The 26,988-nt window shown below is 41.9% G+C and overlaps 1 protein-coding gene across 7 annotated transcripts in view; it reads right to left on the minus strand.

Moving 5' to 3' along the window:
• The window catches only part of bcas3 (BCAS3 microtubule associated cell migration factor), a 666,368-nt gene that overhangs the window by 435,604 nt on the left and 203,776 nt on the right, over positions 1-26,988 (minus strand). For all 7 annotated transcript variants that reach the window (XR_010968541.1, XR_010968542.1, XM_068008504.1 and 4 more), the window contains exons 14-15: positions 24,918-25,051; positions 4,344-4,608 (exon numbers count right to left, since the gene is read on the minus strand). Coding sequence is in view for 5 of the 7 variants with exons in the window: in XM_068008504.1 (XP_067864605.1) it covers positions 4,344-4,608; positions 24,918-25,051 (399 nt within the window). In the remaining 2 variants the exon portion in view is untranslated. The remainder of the gene's footprint in view (positions 1-4,343; positions 4,609-24,917; positions 25,052-26,988) is intronic.

A 26,988-nucleotide genomic window follows, 5' to 3' on the forward strand; every position in this document is an offset into this window, starting at 1 on the left:
AGCATCAATGCCACCATGTTATATAACCGTACATGTACGTACTCTTCCCCCTGTATCAAGTCCCGCCTATAGTGGGCCGAATAATGGCAGATGAAATTTATCGCAGACAAGTGTAAAGTATTGCACGTGGGAAGAAAAAAAGGGTAACACACGTATTCCATGAATGGTTCTAATGAGCTGAGGTTGAAGTTAAAATGGACCTAGGAGTCTTAGTAGACTCAACATGTCCAACCAATGCAGAATAGCAATCGACAAAGCCAATAGAATGTTGAACTACAAAGCCAAAATAGTAGAATACAACTTCAAAGGAAGTCTTGATCTGTACAAAAGCCCTAGTTAGATCAGACCTTGAGTACTGTGCTCCATTCTGCTCGCCGAGAATCAAGGGCAATACTCAAGGGCTGAAGGCAGTGCAGAGAAGAGCCAAAAGGCTGATCCCCAGTGTCTGAGGTCAGAGTTATGATGAAAAACTGGAGAGACTTGGGCCTTTCAACATGAAAAGGAGTCATCTGAGAGGTGATTTAATTGAGGAATGTAAGACAGTAAGTGGTATGTAAAAGATTAATTCACAATACTAATTTAAATTAAATTGCAGGAGTATGATAAGGCGACACAGGTTCAAACTGGCAAAAGGTTAGTTTAGGACTAATGTCAGGAGGTTCTTCTTCACACAGAATAATAAACACTTGGAGTATTCTACTGGGCAGAGTGATGAGGGTGAAAACCTTAGAATAATTTAAGAAACAAACAGATGCAGCAATGGGGGAATAAGATGGGCCGAATGGCTTTCCTCATCCATAAGTATCTTGTGATCTTGTGGATTACTTTGAAGTGCAGTCACTACTATTATTTATACGTCAGCTTATCATATCTCAAAGCATTTCCTTATTTTGAAACACAGTGGATGTTTTTATGCAAGCAACCACAGCAGGCATTTTCCACAAACCAAGATCCCGCAAACAGCAATGAGATGATTGTGTACTTTTTCGTAGTGCTGGTTGAGGGAAGAATGCTGGCCAGGATAACGGTCAAATAATGTCATGAGATCTTTAACGTCCACCTGAACAGGTAGCCAGGCTCTCAGTTTATCATCTCACCTTAAAGAAGGCACCTCTGACAATGCTGCACTCCCTCAGTGTCATCTGAGATTATGTGCTCAAATCTTGGATTGCAGCTTGAACTCACAGCCTTCTAACTCAGAAGTGAGAGTGCTACCAACTGAGTTAAACTGAAAATGCAGTTGGCAATACTGAAAAACCAATGTAAGACAGCTTTTGGAAAGGGTCTTGCCATACAGTCTGAAGAGTCAGGCTGGCCCTTTTTGGACTGGCATGAGGAAAATTCCACAACCCAAAAGAGCAGCACAACTAGGATATTACAAAGTCTGACCTTGCAGCTCCCTCCTTACAGATCCATCAAAGCTACAAGGAATGGCATTTTTTTTCCACCACCTGCTTTTGTTCCATTGTGAACTTGCAAGAGTTTTTTTGTATCTAATCCCAGGAGCCCACACACAGCAGCGGGTGCCAACTTCAGACACTGCATCTCCTTACTTGACACTATGAGGTCAATTATATTTTCAGTGTGATAACATTAGCATGTATTTGCTAACCTTACAGGAAGTAGATGCCGTTTCAGTGCATTGTGCTTGTGCCTGCAGTACGAGCAGGATCTAAGCCAGGGGTCAGCAATTGTGTGCCGATATCATAATTAGTGCACTTCGTCACCCGCCTATTGACTTACAAAAATACAACGGGGTGTGTTAACAGATAAAATACAAAGGAACCCAAACAAAGTTTGTGTTGGCTTGTTAGGCTATGCAGGAAGTATCTCCTTATCAACCGTGAATTAAGAGTTTTCCTTAGTTCGTGTTTCTATAAGGGGCCACACGCGGCCGGGGGAGTAGACAACTGCAAAACCAGACTGAACGTCCACTGTAAGATCCGAAACACACCCTGATAAAGATTTCAACGTCAGATATTTAAACAAGACTGTGCCTTGCACAGGAAAAGGGACAAACAAGCAGGAATTTAAATGTTTTTCAAGAGGGGTCGTGAGACACAGCAACTGGTCAACTTCTGAAGTTCTTAAATAAGATAAAACGGTCAAAACCTAGGTGAATTTTTACACTACTGGAAACACTCCTTGGGCTTATGCACAAAGATTAATTGGTACGTTGGATATGAAACAAACAATAATAATTGCAAGGACTGGAACTTACATTCCAAAAAAATCTAACATCACAAAAATACTGAGACTAATATTCTAGATCAGTCATTTTAATTTAGAATAGAATATTTATACAAATAACTGAAATACAGATCACAAGGCAAATCCTAATAAGGAAGGCCATTCAGCTAAACTACCAACTTCTTTCTTTCAGAAAGGAATTAAACACTGTGCCCATTTAAAAACAGGGTTCAAAAGTGCAAGTTGTTGTTGCTGTTCCGGGGATCGCACTCAGTTGGTTGCAACAATAATTGGTTACACACAGTAAACAAAGTGCACTTTAAACACTGAGCACTCTCAATTTAAATAGGAACAATTTGAATTCTAATTTAGGAATTAAAAACTGTTCCTGTTTAAAACACAAGAGTTGTAAGTCGTTGAAGTGCTGCGAAGCGGATACGAGGGTTGATCCGGCAACGTGGGTGGTTCCCAGTCCGGTAACGCCTCGATTTTAAAATTCTCATCCTTGTTTTCAAATCCCTCCATGGCCTCGCCCCTCCCTATCTCTGTAACCTCCGCCGGCCCTACAGCCCTCCGAGATCTCTGCGCTCCTCCAATTCTGGTCTCTTGCACATCCCCGATTTTCATCGCTCCACTTACGGCCGTGCCTTCAGCTGCCTAGGCCCTAAGCTCTGGAATTCCCTCCCTAAAGCTCTCCGCCTCTCTATCCTCCTTGGAGATGCTCCTTAAAACCTACCTCTTTGACCAAGCTTTTGCTCACCTGTCCAAATATCTTCTTATGTGGCTTGGTGTCAAATTTTGTCTGATTACGCTCCTGAGAAGCGCCTGATCTGCTAACAGCCAACCACCCAGTGTATCATGTTCAATTAATGCAGAGAACATGGAATACTTCATGAAGAATTAACAGCATAGTGATGCTTCTGTGTCAGATGCCCCCTGAATATTAACTGAGTGCAAACCCTTTCTGTTCATGTAGGCCACTGGATTGAATTTGAGGAGCTCCGATTCGCACATGGGTGATATCTACAACACCCTGCCACCTGGTGAAAGGTCCGTGCCATGTTCAGCTGATGCAAACACAGTATTTATCAATTACTTCGTAAACGTGTGCGCGGTTGATGTGCAGGATGTCTTCTACAGTGCCCTGGTAGCATGAAAGCAACGCTGTGTTTGCCTCACTGTTACAGGAAGGGCCACCAGCACTCGAGATAACGTCTCAGGCCATCCTGCAGCAGATGGCACAACTCTAGGATAGCCTCTCTCTATAAAGCGGAGGCAGTGAAATCGGGCCTCTGAAATGCGCAGCTATGCATGGAGGGGGCCTAAAAACACAAATCCTAAGGTATTAACAGATGTGGAGAAAACCCCCAGTTATCATTGCACCTGCATTTGTTGATGCCTCACGAGATCTTCTTCCTCATCTAAATAACGCCGTTTGATTGGAACCCCCATAGACTACCCATCTGCACCACTTTGAATGGCAGCAGCAACCAAGAATAACCAGGGAAAGTATTGGCAAGAAAAATACTTTAACAGGGAAAAAAAAATGATAGAAAAAGAACGAATGCATGAAATATAATGCACCAAAATCTAGTTGCAAGCTCAGAAAAAAAAACATTGCAAGAATAGCTGTGGAACAATAGTCTCCCTTTAAGAAGCATCCTTGAGGTCAGTTCCCAGGATTACCGATGCGGACATTCTATATATGCACTGGGGGGACAGAGCCTCACCTGAAGTCATGAAAATGTGAGAGAGACATACATTTAAATAAATGTTCCATGGGCGTGAGGCTCACACTTGCCTGCGGCAAAGCCTGCTTCTGGCCCCAAATATAACGCAGTGCAAAAAGCCCTTTATTTACCATTCATTCTGGTTTCAACATTTTACATTTTAGATAAGAAAATGAATTATAGGAGAGAAAAAGAGTGGACATAGTAAACTATCACCAGCAGACACTACAAAAGGATAACGCATTTAATTTGTTATCAGAAGTATTCGTTCTTCAGCCAATTGTGCTTTGGAAGTGCTTGCTTGGTGTGGATGTGATACTGAATGCATGAAACAGACCTGGAACTGACAGGTTGATCGTTAAGAAAGGATTACCACAGCTTTAATGTAATCTCTTAATTTAAGAAAAAAAATTTGCTACTCACTGTGAAGTGGTGACCCAGAGGGGCTGCTCGAGAGACCAGCGACTGGACTGCAACGCCCTCCTTGTTTGGTCGACAGCTCCTGTTCAATATCTTCCAGCCCAGCACTCTTCTGGAATCGACTCATGCGATTCACCACACGGGGAGACATGTGCGTTCGCACAGAGGGCTGTCCACCGTAAGGATTTACGGGAAACACGTGCGAGGTCCCCCGCAGCGTGCTGATTACCACCCAGCGACAGTCCTGGCTGAAGCAAATATCTTGCACCTAGAACACAAATAAGGAGATAACAGAAATTACAGCTTCTGCACTATTTTTTTTACTTTTGAAGAAATTCATCACAGGCATGACTGGCCTCCTTCTCTGCTGTATGATTCTAAGGTTCTAATTGAATTAATCAGATTTTCCTACTTAACAATAGTGACTGCATTGTATGAAATTCTTTGAGATATTTTGAAGTGATAAGATGCTATATAAATGCAAATATTAGAAGGATATGCTGATAGGGTTAGATGAAGAGGGGTGGGAGGTGACTCATGTGGAGTATAAACACCGGCATAGACCAGCTGGACCAAATGACTGTTTCTGTGCTCTAAATTCTATGTAAGAATTGCTACATAAACCCTAATGTTGTAAAGAAGGACACGTAGGGTCACTTTTCTGAATGTGTACTTCTGGCGCAGAGCCTCGCCCATTGGGAGCACCTATCAAGAAATAGCAGGGGTGCTCCTCCCCTCCTTGATTTACCACACTTGTGCAATTACCTCCAACAGGCACTTTGAGCTTTTGAGCACTGTGCGTGTACGAATGGTCAATGTGAAAGCACCAATGTCTTCCGTAAAGAAATGTGGAGGTCAATAAACAAATAAATGCATTGCGTGACAGCTTCTAAAGAAGTGATACCACAGGTGGCAGATTCAATTAAAAAGGTTTTGTGACATTGAACTTAAAGCAATCTGATGCTGAAACTGTCCCGTGCATCAGCGTGCTTGTGTCGTCATGTGAGCACTCCGATGACCTTAACTGTCTCAGCTCATTTACAAGACAGCAAAGGAAACTCTGAATGCTAGCAGAAAACTGGAGGCCCAGGAAATACTGGATCTCCACTACAACTGACTTCATGTGCATTTACACTTCGTCACTGTGCAGGAGCTCATATAGGTGCACCATGGATGGTTATTATAGAGGCTCACTGCAATCCAAACAAAGTTTGTGTTAACCATCTCCAGAAGAAGGGAGCAGTTATTCCAAGTAATATGGGGTGGGGATCCCTCTGTGCGCTATGTATAATGAAATCACAAACCTATTCTTTATAAACCTTACACACAGCATGCAGTGGAACTCTTCCTGCATACCTACCAACGAAAAATCACTGCTTTCCCCCTCATTTTTAGATTATTATAAAATAATAATGCATTTGTTCCTAATTTTGAAGACTAATTCTGATCTGCACTTAATTCCTATTAAGGACATTTCAGTCTTTGATTCAGATGTTAAATGAATGTATTTTAATTTTCCCCAGCACAGTATACTTATGAGTAACTGTTCCTTATAAAATGTGTTCAGTTTAGTTGTGATGTAATTTTATCAGAGATACGGCTGCAATCCATTTTAGGCTGAAGGAAACCTGGGTTAGGGTTCGAGATACAGTTAGTTGTTTGCCAGCAATTCTGTATAAATGGCCTCACATTAGATATCCAACCATTTGTCAGGCTGCAGGTCCACTTCCAGCATATTTAGCCAATTCCATTAGCAAACCCATCCTGCAGGTTGGGTGATTCTCAAACAAAGCTCCTTTCATTGGCAAATTGTGTCGTGTCTATCCCCTAGAAGGTAAGCACATCTGCTGCAACTCGGCATATGAAGGGCCAAAAGAACCTCACCTAGTGATGTACAGGTACACTGGAACCTCACTCTTATCAACTCATAATGCAGTCCTCTCATTTTAGAACACGCTATACTTTTGCCCCAACAATAACATTTGTCACTTCGAGGTGATCAGGGCAACAGTGTGAATGAAGGAACATTCTTTAGATCCCTGCACATTTATTCAACTTGCAAGAAAGTATTGTCAGTACAACCAATCTCAACTGTGAGGTAACATCGCTGGACTCAGGTCTTCTAACATAGGAGCACTTGGTTGAAATCATTAGCACCAATAGAATCGTGTAACTAGACCAAACTAAAACTGACCAAAACAATAAGTGGAAGAGTTAGACCTGTCGCAATTTGCTCTCTCCTTTGGAAAAGAGAAGACTAAGAGGTGACTTGATGGAGATCTTAAAAACTATGAAGGGGTTCGATAGGGTGGATGTGGAGAAACTGTTTCCACTTGTGGGTGAATCCAAAACAAAAGGGCATAAATATAAGATAGCCACTAACAGATTACAGAAAGAATTTAGGAGGAATTTATTTGCACAGAGAGTGGTGAGAATGTTGAACTCGCTGCCACATGGAGGGGTTGGAGCAGATAGCATTTAAGGGGATGCTTGGTGCACATATGAAGGAGGAGGGAATAGAGGGATGGGGGGCAGGGCAAGAGGTAATTAGAGTGGGAGGAAGCTCGTGTGGAGTATAAACATCAGCATAGACCATTTGGACAGAATGGCCTGTTTCTGTGCTGTAGGTTCTATTTAATTTTAGTTGCTCTATTACATTTTATTATTAGATCTCCCCTGGGTTTCTGCACGGTAAGTTGGATGATCTGCTGTTGTACCATATAATGCACACTGTTATTCTGCTGCTAAGGTGGAGCAGATGGCCTGTTTCTTTAAGGTCAGAAAGTTTAATTGCTAGAAATACTGGGGTTAATTACACATTAATTGCAGTTAGTGAGGGAAGTTTGCAGAGTGGCGGGTGTTTGTTAATTTCCAGCTGCACGTCAGAAGAAAACAGCACAGAATTACACCTTTTCTTTCTCTTTCTACACGTAGAAGTGTGATATGTGAATTGTGATAGACGTGCACTAGAAAGCACACACACACGCGCAACCAAACTTCTGTGTCATGAGTCACAGCAAGTTGGAGGATGTGCTGTTTTATAACAATATAGGGGTGTTATGCCACGTAATGCATAATATACTATCTGGGCCATTGATTTATGGACTGAATAAGTCAAATTCCAATTTTTGTATATGGTATTCTGAGATATTTTACTGATGGTCTATGACTCTCTCCACTATTAGAAAGCAAGTACGAATTAACCAAAGCACCCTCAGTGAGAATAATTCCTGCAATCACGCAAGCTATCCATTATTATCTCTTAAATTGATCTATTCCACCATGCCTTGTACCCCCCGAACTCTCCATTCCTCTGACTCTGGCGTCTTCTGCACCCCCGTCCCTTCGCCCCATCATTTGCAGCTGTGCCTTCAGCTGTCTGGGCCTCACACTCTGGCATTCCCTCCCTTAATCACTCCCTCTCTGCCCTCCCTTAAGACATTCCTTAAAACCCACCTCTTTGACCAAGGTTTTGGTCACCCCTCCTAATGTCTCCTTCTATGGCTGAGCGCCCATTTTTTTATTATACCTCTGATAAATGCTTTGGGGTGTTTTTCTATGTTAAAGGCGCTATATAAATGCAAGTTGTTGTTGTCACTGGTGGTGATGGTGCTGCTGCTCCAAATTTCAGGAGAACCCAGGTAAGGTTAACTTGGCGCGTTCTGCCAAGTTAACCTCACCTATTGGGACATTATTTGTTGACGCTAGGAATTGGATTCATCCCGGCAGTTAAGTATAAAGGTGACATTGGTGTACAACATAATATCATGGTGCACAATGGATTCTGTGGTATGTCTGGGTGTTACAATGGAACCAAGACAATGCAAATCCACGACAAGGCTATCATCTTAAGTGGATCTTGTTTCTGCAGACACAGGAAAGAGCAATGCTATGCCTTATACACTTAGTATCTTTCCACTTTTCTCCTCTCATTTCCTGAAAGCAATAACTCTTGCTGGCAGCTGATTCCATGGACGTTCCAGCATGTTGCACAATTTACTTATTTTTGCACGTGTAAGGATAGATAGTGAGTAGTGGCAGCTTAGTCACCATGAAGGGCATCTCAGCTGAGCTCAAGCCTTTTCCTACCCAACATCCACACACACACACACACACACACACACACAAACACACGCACACACACTTTCCAGCAGGTTTCATCAGATAGCAATCAAGGCTAGGAACTTGAGCTGGTTCTTCCAAGGCTAATTGTCACTACCCTAATAATAGTTAACTCAGCACAGACCAGATCTCAAACCTGGGTCCAAGTGATCTGTATCTTCTCAGTGCTGCACCAGGCAATGATTTTACCTATTATGCCATCAAGAGAGCTTCCATTTTGTTTCTGCCGCCACATTTACCATCACAACAGTTTGAACACAGCACTAAAACTCAAGTACGACAGGGGTAAACTAGTCTGGTATTAGCAGCAGTCTACCGTCAATAGCAGGCCTTTCAACTCACTTGCAGGTTAAACTAGCACAGGGTTCCCCTTTAATTTAGATCAGCCATGAGTCTGTAATCAATCTGAATTAAATTCCCCAGTATACAGGCGGCGGGGGGGGGGGGGGGGGGGGGGGGGGCTAAAAAGCTATGTGTAAACAGAGTCTTCAAATGCAGAGAGTGAGACAGACAGGGATCAGATTAACGGTGACATGTCGCTGCACTGAATGACTTGATCAAAGAGTCAGTCACTCAGCTATGAGCCACGGCCAAGCACTCACTTCAGTCTGGGTTTCAATACACTCCCTACTTAACTAACAGACAGCCGTGATAAAAATCTCAACAAAAATTCCAGTCATGCACAGCGGACAAAAAAAATCTGTATTCACTGTCATGTACGTTTAAATCTATGCCCGCAAGCTCTGCAGAAGAAAGAAGTTTTAATCAGTTACCTTTGACAGATACTTGGCTGTATGATTGTCACATTACAATGAATGCCATATTCAGCAAATTGGGGGGAGGGGGGCGGAAACATGCCTACACTCTTTTGAGTCACAGCGACACATTCAGACTAGCTCCCTGATCAGTGACACGGTTTGCAGTTTTTCAATCAGTTCCAGTAATAAAGACCTGTACTGTCCACACTTTAATGGAAGCCTCACTTTAAAGCATCAATGGGGAAAAGGATGGCATGTTCTCAGTAGCTGCCCCACGGTTATTTGTGTGCTCAGCCTCGGTACAAGATTAGGTGGATTTTTCTTTCCGTTTTATCAGAACATCCTCACATCTCTGAACAAAAGAACATACGTAGCTCAGATGTTTTATGTACCCAGTCAACTGAACATGACATCTTATTTAGAGTGAGTGGCGTAAAAAGCCAACGCGTACAAGGTTAAATAGTGTTCCTGTTCGTTACTCGAGTATATAATGGAGGAGTCGCATTATACTATGTAGAAACTGTGGTACTTGAGTATATACAGTGAACTGCCAGAATAATTTACACAAACTAGTATTTTAGTAGATAGAGAGTAATCCAATTATAAGACAAACAAACTGTGGTATTTAAGTATATACAGAGAAATCATATTATGATATACATAGGCTGTGGTATTTGAGTACATCGATAAATCCCATTAAAATGTACACAAACTTGTATTTGAGTACACAGAAATCCATAGAAAATTGTTTCTTCTCTGCATCATCCAGTTTTTTTTAATTGAGTACCATAAGTGAATGCATCACCAAGGATGACAAGAGTTGGAAAGAAAGTAAGTTAAATAAATGCTCATATCGCGGCTTGTTGAATTGCACTGTGGGTGTAAAAATTGGACATTTTTTCTTCCATTTCTCTTGGAAAATAATGTTTTACATTTTCTTTTACATGGTATACATGGGGGAGTTCACTGTCTGAATCGATAAAGACTGACTGGCTTATTGGAAATATAATAAATTGTTAAGAAATCCTGAAGTTTGTATATTTTTCATGCTGTGCTCCTACTTAGATCAAAGGCCCCTTTTAGCTGTGACCCCTCCAACACTACACTTTAATGGCCCCAAACCCCTCAATAACTTACTGCCTCATAACGCATGCCAGACTCTACACTGTCTCGCATGCATTCAATAAGTCACCATGGAACAGAAAACTGTACAACAGCAACAAATAACTTACATTTATATGGCATCTTTCATGTCAAGCCATCCCAAGGTGCTTCACAAGAGAAGTGTCAGAAATGAGAAGAGTAGTTGGGGAGGTAGTATTCAGTAGGCTTTTGAAGGAGGGGAGAGAATTGATGAGAAGAGATTTAGGGACTGGGTTCCAGAGCACAGAAGCAGCTGAAGGTTATTCCACTGAGGGTGGAGAAAGGGGCAGAAAAGTCAGTAAAGTAGATCAGAGTCAGAAGAGCAGAATTTATGCGCTGAGGATGATTGGACAGATAGGATGGAGAGCACAAGCCTTAGATTTAAGAAGATATGTTGTACTATTATTCATTATGTAAGGAGCAAAACTAGGCGTTAACTATTTGATAGGACAATGCCTCAAATCTGCCTGCTGTGTATTTGCTAGACTATATTTGTAGGCTGTCTTTGAAGTAACCTAGTGGAAGTTTTGCTCCGCATTTAAGAATGCGCCTGACCTGAAAGTACCTGATGACAAGACTGGGTATCTGAACCCCAGCACTGACATCCCCATTAGGATGAGCACAAAATTCATATTAAGAACGTTCTCTTCAAATGGATTTTCAAATGAAAAATGCTTCTACTATGTGTGATATGGACGATCAGTGCATGCTGAATTACGAACATAGCAACATGCGAAATTGGTGGGCAGGAAAAGACCAGGACCATCAAGCCTGCCCCACACCATGATGGCCAGACCATCAGGGCGAAACACTTCTTCCCTCCCCCCCGACCTCCCCAGCCATGTAATCCCCTGGAAGAGGCAAAAAAAAAGAGAAAAAACCCAGGGCCAATAAGCGAAAAAATACTCTGGAAAATTCCACTCCGACCTCTTCAGGCGATCGAAACCAGTTCAGGAGATCACATGGACCAAGTGTTATCTATAAAGACAGTTACCTTCTATATGATGTGATCTCTGCCCAAGTCAATTCACCCACCTCCCTGAGTTTAGTCAGGCTGCTATGGAGAGGTTCCATGCAGAGGACAGACCTGCGCTTTCACAGTGGAGGGGGGGTGGGGGGTGCGGGGAATTGTCTAGCTGTTGCATCTCCTGCAGGCTGGCTTGAAGCATGACTGACAGGGGCCTTCGAAATAAAGGAGGTGTTGTAGTGATATCATTGCCATATGAAACATGACAAATAGGTAATGGAAACGACACCACTGCACATGTGGTAAAGTTCTGTAACTTCAGGAATTCTATAGTCTGTTCTGACTGGGACCAGTAAATAGCCCACTTCAAAGTTGTAATAGTGTTATTCACCACAGTGAAAAGGTGCAATAGTGTCTGATGTTACAACAGTATGACTGAGAAGTGTAATGTTTACTGTACGAATCTGAGGGGCAATTTTTAAAAGGAAAACGGAGGATGAACCAATCTCCTAGCAGCTGGTTCGATAGCCGCACTGGCAGGGGACTCAGAGCAGGTCATGTGGCACAGAGGGAATGCTAAGGTACAGAAAATAAATAAGAATAGAGCAAGCAGATGATGGGTGAATGCTTTAGAACCTTTAAAGAGAACGAGAATGTCAAAGGTTAAATTCACTTGAAAAGAAGAATTGCTAAACATTAAACATTCGAAGATTAGATCTGTTCAACAAGCTGTGGGTATAGACATACAGTATATGGAGATAAGATGGCAACATCTTTCCTTTATCCCTTACAACATTGCTGTTTGTGGGATCTTGCTGTGCGGGAATTGGCTGTCGTGTTTCCTACATTAACACAATGACTACACTTCAAAAGTACTTCATTGGCCGGAAAGCGCTTTGGGACAGCCTGAAGTTGTGAAAGGTGCTATATAAATGCAAGCTCTTTCTTTAACAGAAGCAGCACCAACAGTGGGAGACTTACATTTTTGTATCACCAGTGAACAGTCAAATGTCTCTATTTTCTCAGATGTACACCAGTCTATAATTAGATTCGTACTGCTGGAGCATAGAGCTTTGTTCCCATTGTGTTCTGCAGCATTCATTATTATGTCTTTGTGGAATATATATTTTTTTAAATGTATAATGGAAAACATTCAAAGAGTTTTCTTTAAAACTCATGTCAGAATTCATCCTTTCAATACCGATTTTCATCTGCAATTGATAAGTTCTCTGAACATTTAATGAAGCAACCTCACGGTAATTGGTTTACTTTATAAACAGCAAGATATCATGTTATCGTCTGATTTGTCACACAAGAGCCTTTCCAGCAGAGATCACCAGATAGTGATCAGGCACCAAAACCATGGTCTGTTTTCTCTTCCCCCGCCAGTGACAATGAGGCCACTTGTGCACCCCAACTGCTGCCCCCAGTGAGATCAGCTAACACTGTCTCCGTTACTGTCAGTGGCAATTTGGATTTATATATCGCCCTTAACAGTATCGGGAACATGTCCCAAACGCTTTACAGATCTGATAAATGAAAATGGACACTGAGAAGGAAGAAAAGTAGATTTAAACAAGAACTTAAATTTATGTCATGCCTTTAATGTAGAAAAACATTACAAGGTGCTTCACTAGCAGCAAAGCCGAGAAAGCAATTGAAAGGAATGTTTTATGTAGGCTTTTGAAAACTAGGAGAGGAGGCAAGGCAAAGGGATTTTGGAAGGGAGTTGCAGAGTAGAGGGGCAACCCGGCTAAAAGAACAGCCACCAACGGTAGAACAAGGCACGGAGTGAAGAATGGGCCAGTATCAAAGGATGTTAGCAGGGACAGACGGTTGAAGGACATCACTGAGACAGGGGTAGGACAAGGTATTCAAATGTCACGATAAGGTTCTGGAAATTGATTCCTAGGGACACAAGGAGCCAATGGAGCTTGGCAGGGACCAGGGTGATGGGAGTGTCAGGCTTTGATCAAGGAAGAATTATTGTGACCATAACTCTACCACTTTATCTCTTTATATCTCTCTCTTGCTACTCTTTTCCCATATCTGTAATTCTCCCTCACTGTCTCTTTGTTTTTCTCTGTTATTCTTTTCCCGTGTCTGTTACAATCTCTTCCTCTTCACTTGCTCTCCCTCTTTCTCTTCTGTTACTCCCCATCCTCCTCTTTTGTTGCTCTTCCCCTTCCTTTTCTGTTGATCCTCCCCATTCTCATCTGTTGTTTTCCCTTTTTCTCTTCTGTTAATCATTCTTTTTCTCTCAGTACTTTTTGTGACTGAACTAATCAGAAATTACACCAGAAAGATGGTTCTAGGACCTGACTGATTTGATATCATGGCTTTGGAAGTTAATTGGTTGAAGGAATATTTGTCTGTGGTCGCTGACTAGTTCAAATTCTGGAATTTGATCGGTTATTCTCTGGTTCTGCAATCTAATTCGTCAAAGTAACTGCGACATCCATCACTCAGACCAAGATTTTTACTGTTTTAGTTTCATTCTCTGTTCTCACTGATAATTTCCTAGCGTTTAAATCATTCCCGATCAGTTTTTCCTGATTTTCACCCAAAATCTAATAATCTTGCCAAGCTCATATGATTTCCTGTATTTTAACAATAGATGTGGCACAATCTCAGGTTTCAGAATACAGAACAAATGTTTGCTAGTGCTGTTGGGGAAGGTTTAAACTAGAGTGGCAGGGGGATGGGAACCTGAGCGGGGAGTCAGAAGGGAGTAAAGTTGAGAGCAGCAAGAGAGGGGAAGACCCAGGGGAAATTTACAATACAAATAGTACAAATAGTTGTTCAAGAACAAGTGAAAGGGAAAAGCGTAGAGCAGCAGAAAGTGTACTTTAGACACTGCAGATAAAGTGAAAACTAGAAGGCGTAAGGCAATTAACCCAGCATCAAAGCTGAAGGTCAGGCTAGGGTGCATGGCCCAACTAAGAGTTCTATATACAAATGCACGGAGTATAAGGAATAAATTAAATGAACTACAGGTTCAAATTCAAATTGGAGTCTATGACATGATAGCTATTTCTGAGACATGGCTGCAGGATGGTCAGGATTGGGAACGAAATATACTGGGTTATAAGGTCTACAGGAGAGATAGGGAAACATAAGAACATAAGAAATAGGAGCAGGAGTAGGCCAATCGGCCCCTCGAGCCTGCTCCGCCATTCATTAAGATCATGGTTGATCTGATCCTAACCTCAAATCTAAATTCATGTCCAATTTCCTGCCCGCTCCCCGTAACCCCTAATTCCCTTTGTTTCGAGGAAACTGTCGATTTCTGTTTTAAATTTATTTAATGATGTAGCTTCCACAGCTTCCTGGGGCAGCAAATTTCACAGACCTACTACCCTCTGAGTGAAGAAGTTTCTCCTCATCTCAGTTTTGAAAGAGCAGCCCCTTATTCTAAGATTATGCCCCCTAGTTCTAGTTTCACCCATCCTTGGGAACATCCTTACCGCATCCACCCGATCAAGCCCCTTCACAATCTTATATGTTTCAATAAGATCGCCTCTCATTCTTCTGAACTCCAATGAGTAGAGTCCCAATCTACTCAACCTCTCCTCATATGTCCGCCCCCTCATCCCCGGAATTAACCGAAAAAGGAAGAGGGGGAGGAGTAGCCTTAGTGATTAGAGATGAAATCAGTTCAATGATAAAGGAAGATATAACGAGAGGTAAGCAGCCAACAGAGACCTTATGGGTTGAATTGAGAAATAGGAAAGGATCTAAGGCTATAGTGGGAGTTGTGTATCGGACCCCTGGCAGCAGCTCCGAAGTGCTAGATTGTATAAATGCAGAGATTAGACAAGCGTGCAACAAAGGCATAGTGGTCTTAATGGGGGACTTCAACCTTCACATAGATTGGGAAAAGCAGACTAGCAACTGTCAGAAAGGTAGTGAATTTCTTGAGTGTGTCCGGGATAGTTTTCTACAGCAGTATGTCCTAGAGGCAACAAGGGGGCAAGCCATACTAGATTTAGTAATGAGTAATGAACTAGATTTAGTTAATGGCTTAACTGTACACGAACATTTATCCGATAGCGATCATAACATGATCGAGTTCAATGTAGTGTTTGAAAGGGAAAAAAGTGAATCAGCTGCTAAGATTCTAGACTTGGGTAAGGCCGACTTCAATGGCTGTCCACAGTAAACTGGGAAATCTGTTAATGGGTAAAGCGACTGATGATCAGTGGGAAATGTTTGAAGAAACATTTAACAAGATACAGAATCGGTTTATATCCCAGAGGGGCAAGAACTCTATTTGCCAAAAAAAAGAGGTAAGGGACAGTATAAGACATAAGGAAAGGGCATACAAAAAGGCAAAAAATGGCACAGATCCTGACGAATGGGAAAGATACAAAGGTCAACAAAGGGTCACAAAACAGATAGTAAGAGCTACAAAAAGAGAATATGAACAGAAACTTGCAAGGGATATCAAAACCAATACGAAGAACTTTTATAGTTACATTACGAAAAAGAGGGTGGTCAGGAGCAGTGTTGGCCCCTTAAAAACTGAAAGTGGGGATATTGTCTTTGACAATGGGAAAATGGCAGACATGTTGAACATTTACTTTGCCTCAGTATTTACAGTAGAAAAAGAGGATAGCATGCCGGAAATCCCAAGAAAACTAATATTGAATCGGGACAGGGACTCGATAAAATTAATATAAGTGAAGCAACAGTAATGAAGAAAATAATAGCACTAAAGAGTGACAAATCCCCAGGACCAGATGGTTTCCATCCCAGGGTTTTAAAGGAAGTAGGTGAGCAGATTGCAGATGCCCTAACTATAATCTTTAAAAGTTCTCTAGATTCAGGAACTGTCCCTCTAGATTGGAAAATTGCACATGTCACTCCGCTTTTTAAGAAAGGAGAGAGAGGGAAACCGGGGAATTATAGACCAGTTAGCCTAACATCTGTTGTGGGGAAAATGCTGGAGTCTATAATTAAGGATAGGGTGACTGAACACCTCGAAAATTTTCAGTTAATCAGAGAGAGCCAGCATGGATTTGTGAAAGGTAGGTCGTGCCTGACAAACCTGATTGAATTTTTTGAAGAGGTGACTAAAGTAGTGGTCAGGGGAATGTCAATGGATGTTATTTATATGGACTTCCAGAAGGCATTTGATAAGAGACATAAGAGACTGTTAGCTAGATAGAAGCCCATGGAATCGAGGGAAAAGTACGGACTTGGATAGGAAGTTGTCTGAGCGATAGGCGACAGAGAGTAGGGATAATGGGTAGGTATTCACATTGGCAGGATGTGGCTAGTGGAGTCCCACAGGGATCTGCCTTGGGGCCTCAATTATTCACAATATTTATTAACGACTTAGATGAAGGCATAGAAAGTCTCATATCTAAGTTTGCCGATGACACAAAGATTGGTGGCATTGTAAGCAGTGTAGATGAAAACATAAAATTACAAAGCGATATTGATAGATTAGGTGAATGGGCAAAACTGTGGCAAATGGAATTCAATTTAGACAAATGTGAGGTCATCCACTTTGGATCAAAAAAGGATAGAACAGGGTACTTTCTAAATGGTAAAAAGTTAAAAACAGTGGATGTCCAAAGGGACTTAGGGGTACAGGTACATAGATCATTGAGGTGTCATGAACAGATGCAGAAAATAATCAATAAGGCTAATGGAATGCTGGCCTTTATATCTGGAGGACTAGAGTACAAGGGACAGATGTTATGCTGCAGCTATACAAAACCCTGGTTAGACCGCACCTGGAGTACTGTGAGCAGTTCTGGGCACCGCACCTTCGGAAGGACATATTGGCCTTGGAGGGAGTGCAGCGTAGGTTTACTAGAATGATACCCGGACTTCAAGGGTTAAGTTATGAGGAGAGATTACACAAATTGGGGTTGTATTCTCTAGAGTTTAGAAGGTTAAGGGGTGACCTGATTGAAATTTATAAGATATTAAGGGGAACAGATAGGGTGGATAGAGAGAAACTATTTCCACTTGTTGGGGATTCTAGGAGTGGGGGCACAGTCTAAAAATTAGAGCCAGACCTTTCAGGAGTGATATTAGAAAACATTTCTACACACAAAGGGTGGTAGAAGTTTGGAACTCTCTTCCGCAAAAGGCAATTGATACTAGCTCAACTGCTAAATTTAAATCCGAGATAGATAGCTTTTTGGCAACCAAAGGTATTAAGGGATATGGGCCAAAGGCGGGTATATGGAGTTAGATCACAGATCAGCCATGATCTTATCAAATGGCGGAGCAGGCACGAGGGGCTGAATGGCCTCCTCCTATTCCTATGTTCCTAAATACCTTCAGATTTACTTCTACGCATTACGATTTTGTGTGAATGCTCACAGACTGGTAAGGCTATTGCCTTATAACTCCATTTCACTACCTATTATCCTACATCCAGTGCCTGCTTATGACTGTAAATTTGTGACCTGGTAAGAATTTTGTCTCAAAGCATCAGAAATTTTCCATTTTAAGGAAGCAAGGGGGAGAATCGATGCTTGTTCAGTTACAGAATGTCTCCACTTTGCACGAAATGTATTTTAATTAAGGAAAAGGCTGCTTAGTGACAAGGTAAGAGGTTATTAAACGCAGCCATGGCAGACATCTGATTAGCTGGCGGTGATGTGAATCATAAAAAAATTACGCGTGTCAACAAATTTACTGAAGCTTGCATTCAGTGATCTCATGCACTCCGAGTCAACTCTCAATGCTGCAAACCCCAGTGAGCAGGGCACCAATGTTTCAACATATGCCTAATTATCCATTTAAGAATTTAATTTACCTGGCACTTTGTACAACATGAGAGCCTACTTCTCAACAATAGCGCGGACACAGTAATGCTGACTATTACTAAAGAAAAAAATAGAAGCAACATTAAAATGGCCTCCTTATTAATACGACACTTAGAAGGCTTATTATCTTTAAAGTACAAAAATGATACAACTCTGAAGATGCATCTACTCTTGCTGTAGAAACCCACCTCTTTACATTTCAGGATGGTTTCTACAGGGCCAGGTCCACACTTAAAACAAGCATGCACATCAAACTTGTGCATGGGATGCTTGTTTTAAAGCGACAATTAGTGATTTTTGCCCACCGGCTGCTATTTTCCCCAATGGGTGCACAGGATCTATACAGGTTAGTGACAGCAAAACCACTTTGCTGGCCTGTGTGGGCAAGCAAAGTGATCAGCCTTACTATAGCCAGATTAAACAGCAGCAAACACCTCCGAAAGTGGCTGTGCTCGCTGACCTACACTGGCTCCCAGTCTGGCAACGCCTCGATTTTAAAATTCTCATCCTTGTTTTCAAATCACTCCATGGCTTCACCCCATCCTATCTCTGTGACCTCCTCCAGCCCCAAAACCCACCGAGATCTCTGCGCTCCTCCAATTCTGGCCTCTTGCACTTCCCAGATTTTTATCACTCCATCATTGGTGGCTGTGCCTTCAGCTGCCTAGGGCCTAAGCTCTGGAATTCCCTCCCTAAACCTCTCGGCCTCTCTCCCCTCCTTAAAGACGCTCCTTAAAACCTACCTCTTTGACCAACCTGTCCTAATATTTCCTTATATAGTTCGGTATCAAATTTTGTCTGATTACGCTCCTGTGAAGCGCCATGGGATGTTTTACTACATTAAAGGCACTATATAAATGCAAGTTGTTGTTGTTTACATTGCTGCTCAGTGCTTCCGGGAAACAATGGCCATAGTGGGCCCAGTCTCCTCTAGGTTGAGGAGCACTGTTTCAATTACCATTGCTAAAGACAGGCTGCCATTGGTGGCAGTGCTGATAAGGCAGCTGTAACTGTGCTGATTCTGGTTAACGATAAGTTGGCCATTTCCACTTTTTCTAAGACCAAGAGTTAAGTCTTTACAAAAGAGGCAGTGGCTTCAACAGTACCTGTGTGAGTGTAGAGCGGCTGCAAATTAATTTGGAAGTGTCAATGAGTGGTTGATTACAATGGAGTCAATTGGCAACAACAACTTGCATTTATATAGCACCTAATATTCTAACTGCAGCCTAACCAATGATTTGTGTGTGTGTAGAATTACCCCTTTGCTTGTGCCCTTATTTATGGAACTATATGCCTTTTTGCAGCTTGACCTGATACTAGTACCTTCCTTCCTTTCCCTCTCTGCCTCCTCTACTGAGTCCGAGCGCACTGGCAACTCAAACCTAACCAGTGCAGCATGCTCTTACTAAACATAGTAGCATTAGGAATGGGAGTTGGCCATTCAGCCCCTTGAGCCTGTTCTGCCATTCAATTAAATCTGCACCTCAACTCCATTTACCTGCCTTTGCTCCATATCTCTTGATTCTCTTACCTGACAAAAATCTAACTATCTCAGTCTTAAAAGCTCCAATTGACCCAGCATCCACAGCCTTTTAGGGGAAGAGAGTTCCACATTTCTACTCCTCTATTTGTGAAAAAGTGATTCCTGATTTTGCTCCTGAATGGCCTGGGTCTAGTTTTAAGATTACGTCCCCTTGTTCTTGATTCCCCTACCAGAGGAAATAGTTTCTCCGTGACTACCGTATCAAATCTTTTTAACATTTTAAACACCTCGATCAGATCATCCTTCAATCTCCTACTCTCGAGGGAATACGAGCCAAGTTTATGCAACCTGTCCTCATAATTTAACCCTCTAAGTTCCGGTATCATTATGCTGAATCTACGCTGCACTCCCTCCAAGGCCAATATATCTTTCCTGAGGTGCAGTGCTCAAGACAGAACACAGTACTCCAGATGGAGTCTGATCAAGGCTCTTTACAACTGAAGCATAACTTCCTTACCTTTGTATTCCAGACCCTTTAAGGTAAAGGCTAAACACATTAGCCTTGTAATTACACTGTGAGATACCAGCATACGAATGCTTAAAATGTGTGCATGAAATTCCTTCCTCTGCTGTTCTGATGGAGGCGTTTATTTTATATTAGTTAATAGCTCCATTAAAATAGCAGAATAAACAATTTCATATAACCATCAAACGCATTTGTATGCTCGTATCCCACGATGAGATTTCAATTCATTTTTCTTTCTGCAGCTACCTGATTGAGATACCCATAACTACAACAAACGATAAAAACAATATAAAACAGGTTTTTCTTTAAACCCAAGATTCGTCACTCCATTAAAATCAGTGTTGAGTTTTGAAACAAAAAAACACAAAACTGTTTACATGAATACTACATCTTTATCAGGGGCATTTCACTTGCCTAATCTTCGTAACTCTGAGAGTGTGTTTGTACTGCCACTACCATTCTGAGGCTAGTATAAACAGTCTGAGACCAACAGCTACAGAATTAGTTCCAATCAGGCACTACTACCTTGTTTGTATAGCCTGGGTCTGAAGCAAACTCTTACAGCAAGGAAAGAGCTCTGTGCTCCTGGCTATTAAATTTTAAATGTTTTGACAGTGTGGCCAACAGCTTTCTCAGAACATCTCAAAACAAACTCTGTGTAAGTTTATGAAGTGCCATGGGGCTCCAATGGACACAACAGTTTTTAAACCTATATGGACACCACACTTCATGTAGTGTCAAACCCAAGCAGTGTGACACTGCCTTCTCAAAAGGTTTCACACAGTTTCTCTCTGGTGTAAAGGAATAAAATTTAGGCCAATAAGGAAAACTGCTACACTTGCTGTAATAAAAAGTCATTATAAACCGTGGAACTAGGTCACAAGATCAGAAGATAAATGGGTAAAGGCGGCCATTCGGCCAACCCTACCTCATGCATCCAGAGAGAACCTAACGCTGCTACCACCACCCCCCCACCCCACCCTCCACAATGTCACATAGAATGTTCAGCACAGAAACAGGCCATTCGGCCCAACTGGTCCATGCCGGTGCTTATGCTCCACACAAGCCTCCTCCTACCCCACTTCATCTAACCCTAGCAAAATATCCTTTTATTCCTTTCTCCCTCATGTACTATGCAATTCACCTCAACTACTTCATGTGATAGCGAGTTCCACATTCTCACCACTCTACGGGTAAACAAGTTTCTCCTGAATTCCCTTTTGTCGCATCCAACTGTTTGTTAAATGGTTCCAGGGGTTTTCCATCCACTACTTTATCTGGAAGTTTATTCCACACGTTGATCACTCTTGTGTGAAGAAGGGGTTCCTGACGTCAGTCCTAAAATGACCTTTTTCTAGTTTAAACCCATGCCCATTGGTTCTACTTCCACAGTTTGATTTAAGTAATATTAATCTACTCTATACCCTTAACAAACTTATCTTGGTACCAGCCTTGGCTCAGTATTAGCACCCTCACCTCTGAGTCAGAAGGTCATGGGTTCATGTCCCACTCCAGAGACTTGAGACATACTCTAGTTGTCACTTTAGTGCAGTACGAAGGGAGTGCTGCACAATCAGGGATGCCGTCTTTTGGATGAGATGTTAAAATCGAGGCCCCATCTCCTACTCAAGCGGCTGTAAAGAAATCCCATGGCATTGTTCGAAGAAGAATAGGTGAGTTCTCCCATTATACTGACCAACATTTATCCCTCAACCAAATTCATTAAACCAGACTATCTGGTCATTTATTTCATTGCTGTTTATGGGACCTTGCTGTGCAAAATTGTCTGCCATGTTTGCCTAGATGACAACAGTGACTACACTTCAAGAATACATTGTTGGCTGTGAAGCGCTTCAGAACATCTCGAGGAAGTGACAGATGCTACATAAATGTAAGTTCTTTCTTCCTTATATACCGCTGTAAGATCACCTCTCAGATGCCCCCTTTCTACACTGAAAAACCCAAGTTTCTCCAGGCTTTCCTCATAACTCAGGTCCCTGACATTGGGAATTAACTTAGTATCACTTCTCTGCACTGCCTCCAGCAATTCAGCTACTAGGTTGATCCCAATCTCTCTTATTTCTTGGTGACCAGAAATGGATGCAGTATTCAAGGTGTCATCCAACCAAAGCACCACAAAGTTTGGTCATTACCTTCTCTGACTTATACTCTAATATTTTGGCCATGTTGTGCAATATCCTCTTGGGTTGCTTGATCGCTGTTCTGCATTAGTTGGACCTGTTTAGCAATGAATTTACATAAACTGTGTTAGCTTAGCTCCACATTTCCTGATGAGCGTTCGGGAGGGTTGCAGGGTTTAAGAGCCTGTGGAGTTTAGGTATTTGCAATGCAGATAGATCTAATCCCAATGTCAGCAGCTGGCAAATGAATCTACGCATACCACAAGATAAAAACAGTGGAACCATTAGGAATTAAATGTTTCTCATTCACTCATTACATCACCAGAAATTAGATGTTCCTGCCATCACACGACACTATCAGGACACAGAAACCTCGAAGTAGGCTACTACATAATTAAAATAAAATTACAGAAAAGGACAGGGTCAGTCAGAGATAGAGGAGTGGGATCATACAAAATATATAATGGTGTCAGTACAGGCGATGTGGCAGCACACAAACTGCATCCTGAGTTCCTTTTTTTATCATCTAGTAATTCCAAATTGACCTGAAATGGCCCAATTTCAGTGACTTTGAGCTTTGAGTCTGGCCAGTGCTCATCACTAACATTTACTCTGGAGTCCATCCATTATAAATTTGGAAAAAGAACTTAAAATGTAAACTATACTGGAAATGCCCACAGCAGAGTCGTCCTATCTCAAACAACAGAAAACCTACATTATATAGCACCTTTAATATAGAAAAACAACCCCACAGCTCTTCGCAGAGAAGAAAAATGAACACCAAGCACGGAGAAATGATCAAAGGGATGGTTGAATAGGTGGGTATTCAGAGGACGTTTAAAGAGAGGGAGGAAGTAAGGTAGGAGAGTTTAGGGAGGCCTCTTGTGCATCCCCGATTTTAATCGCTCCACCATTGGCGGCCGTGCCTTCAGCTGCCTGGGCCCCAAGCTCTGGCATTCCCTCCCTAAACCTCTCCGCCTCTCTCTCCTCCTTAAGGCGCTCCTTAAAACTACATCTTTGACTACATCTCCTTATGTGGCTCAGTGTCAAATTTTGTTTGATAGCGCTACAATGAATTGCCTTGGGATGTTTTACTACGTTAAAAGTACTATATAAATGCAAGATGTTGTTGTTGTTGAATTCCAGAGAGCAGGGCCGAGAAAACTGAAAGCTCTGCAACCAATAAACATAAAGAAGGGAAATGCACAGGATGGCAGAATTGGAGGGAATGTATCTCTATATTACAACAGTGACTACACTTCAAAAAGTACTTCATTGGCTGTAAAGCAATTTGGGACGTCATGAGGTCATGAGAGATGCTACATAAATGCAAATCTTTTTCTTTCCCTTTATTTATTAAAGAATCACTTGTTGAATAGTCTGCCTGTAATACGCATAGATTAGTATCAATATCTGGCATCTGGTGTGATCAGTAAGAGTCACCTAAGTACTAATGTAAATGAATGAAGCTGGGAAAGTAGTCACATATGCAGCTTTTGAAGACACTCTGCTTTCCTAGTGTAAATGTGGCTTTAGAGAACACAGTCAAAGTTTCAAAGATCCTACATTACAACAGTGGCTACACTTCAAAAGTACTTCATTGGCTGTAAAGCGCTTTGGGACATCCTGAGGTCATGAAAGGCGCTGTATAAATGAAAGTTCTTTCATTTTATTGACGGCCTTGTGGTTCTGAAGAAACTATTGGCTGCCTAACCTGCTAGTACATTTTTTTTAATCCCCACGTTCATCCAGAGACAAAGGTCAATTTATAACAACAGTTGGTAAGTCAGAACAAGCAGAGTCAGGCAGTCACAAAGATAAAGCTGGGTCCCTGCCGTCAGCAGGCCAGCTTTATCGCTCAGATTATTTGTTCTGCACAGAGATAAACATAGGTTTCAGGCCTTTCGACGTTTGTACGGGTTGATCAAAGTGAAAATACGATCAGGAAGCAAACCTGGCTGCCAGTCAGTGAAAAAACAGACTGCTTGTGCCCTCTAATACCCTGAGGCTGCCACTGCTGTGGAATCTGTCCCGTTTACATACAGTGTGGACTGTGGAGATGCAGTGTTCCAAAACCTGTGCTTTTGTCAGATTTCTGGGGCTAGGTGGGAGGGCTAAATGCTGAAAATGGGATAAAGCTGCCCACACAAATTACACCTGCAAATATTATATAGAATACCGCAAGCTGAAATGTGTGCCAGGGGTGTTTAGAAGACATTGATAAGCTGCTCAGACTTTAACTTTGTGGCTTATAATGTCAGCTCAAGCACTCAGTGTCTTGTAACGCACTCCAACCTATGCAATACCTGATATGTAATCACTCCCTTCTAGCCATCACTCTACATCACAGATTTTCAAATTGAGGACTGCAAGGAGATCCCAGGCTTCCAAGGGGGCATTGAATTTCTGTCCATCAAGGAATGGGCACACTGCATACCGTGAGTATCGGCTCAAGAGTTCTGTATTCTATATTTTTTCTGTATTTGTCCCCAAGTATGTGTAAATAATTGCACGAAATTTCAACTCTCAATGTAAAAGTTTAAAAACCATTGTTCCATATGAAATCTGATGTCACACACACCCTCAAATAAATTTTCTTCCAGCCTATCCAGTGCCTAGTATCCAACATCTATCTTCAGACTATACCTTAGCCTCTGTCTCTCCACGATGTAAAGTGTACAGATGATGCACGGCACTCTGTGACGATGAGCACGGATGTGTCAGTATTCGAAATACATGAAAATCATGGCCTTGCGTATCAGTGGTGACCAGCAACATTCCTGAAATAAACAAAAATAACAGAAGTCAATTTTTTTTTAAAAACTCATTCACGGGATGTGGGCGTCACTGGCAAGGCCAGCATTTATTGCCCATCCCTAATTTCCCTTGAGAAGGTGGTGGTGAGCTGCCTTCTTGAACCGCTGCAGTCCGTGTGATGAAGGTTCTCCCACAGTGCTGTTAGGTAGGGAGTTCCAGGATTTTGACCCTTGATTGCGACGATGAAGGAACTGCGATATATTTCCAAGAACTACTGACACACAGAGGGTTAGATAAGTTCTGACACTTTTTAGTTAACGCTTTTATATTAAGTTAGGACAGACCAGATGGACCAGCTGGTCTTGTCCTGCCTGACATTTTCGTATGTTTGTTAAATTTTTTTGCATTGCAGTTTTAGTTTCTCAAGATCACAACATAGATATCGATAAGGAAAGACATTCAGCCCAATCTAGCACATTTATCCAGATAGAAACAATGGGACCTTCCCCAACCACAGCGTCCAGGTGCTTCTTAAATGATTCCTGGATTTTTGCATCCATTCCCGACTCAGAAGTCCATTCCATATGCAGATCACATTGTGTAAAGAACTTCCTGATTCCCCTTTGGACCACAGAAGTTTACAGCACGGAAGGAGGCGATTCACCCTTTTGTGTTTAGCAGCTCTTCGTTGGAGCAATCCGAAACTAATCCCATCGTCAGAACAGTGTTCTGATGAAGGGGCTACACCTGAAACATCAACCTGTGTTCTCTCCACAGATGCTGACTGACCTGCTGAATGTTACCAGCATTTTCTGTTTTTGTTTCAGATTTCCAGCATCTGCAATATTTTGACTGTTTACCAAAATAAATCCCACTGCCCTGTTCTCTCCCCATAACCCTGTACTTTCCTCTGCTTCAAATATTTATGCAATTTTCCCTTAAAAGATGCAATGGTCTCCTGCCTCAACAACTCCTTGTGGCAAAGCATTCCATGTTCCAACAGCCTGATGTGTCAAGAAATTTCTCCTAACCGTTCCCCTCACTCGCTTAGTGATGATTTTAAATTGATGACTCATTAGTGACTTCCCAAACAGAGAAAATAGTCTTTCCCTATTCACTCTATCAAAACTCCTCACATTTTAAAAACCTCTTGTTCAAGTCATGGTTTAATTAGAAGTTGTCAACTAGATTTACCTTTCCTATATATATTTTCTTATATACCTCTATGAGGCCTGCCTCAGTTTCCTTCAAGGGTAAAAAGCCCAAGCATTTTTACTCTTTCTTCATAGCTCCAACATTAGGGATTGGTCTCCTAGCTCTACATTGCTCTGCATCCAAGAGCCTTAATGTCTCCCTCAGCTGACCAAAACTGAACACGCTACTCAAGGTGTGGTCTGACTTGAGCACCATATCTTCAAAAAATGGAGCGGAATTTAATGTTTGATCAGATAGGATGGATCAGGGCTGGTGGGGGGGGCAGTGGGAAAAGAATAGTCAAGATGAAATGAGGCCAAAGCAGTGTCAACAGAACAGAATGGCAGCTTTAAGCCAAATGTTAAGCCTTAAAATACAGTGGGTGAATAAAACCTCGAGGTTTCAAAATTTTGATACAGTCCCTCTCTGCTTAATAAACAAGAAGTCAACATAGTTTAGCAGAACAATTTGCTGTGGCTGTGCTTAGGAAAAAGAAAGAACTTGCATTTATAAAGCACCTTTCACAACTTCAAGATGTCCAAAAGCGCTTTACAGCCAATTAAGTACTTTTGAAGTGCAGTCACTGTTGTAACGTAGGAAACACGGCAACCAATTTGCGCACAGCAAGCTCCCACAAACAGCAATGTGATAATGACCAGATAATCTATTTTTTTTAAAGTGATGTTGATTGAGGGATAAATATTGGCCAGGACACCAGGGAGAATTCCCATGCTCTTCTTCAAAATAGCGTCATGGGATTTTTTAC

This window comes from Heptranchias perlo, chromosome 28, assembly GCF_035084215.1.
Source record: "Heptranchias perlo isolate sHepPer1 chromosome 28, sHepPer1.hap1, whole genome shotgun sequence".
NCBI classification, from domain to species: Eukaryota; Metazoa; Chordata; class Chondrichthyes; order Hexanchiformes; family Hexanchidae; genus Heptranchias; species Heptranchias perlo.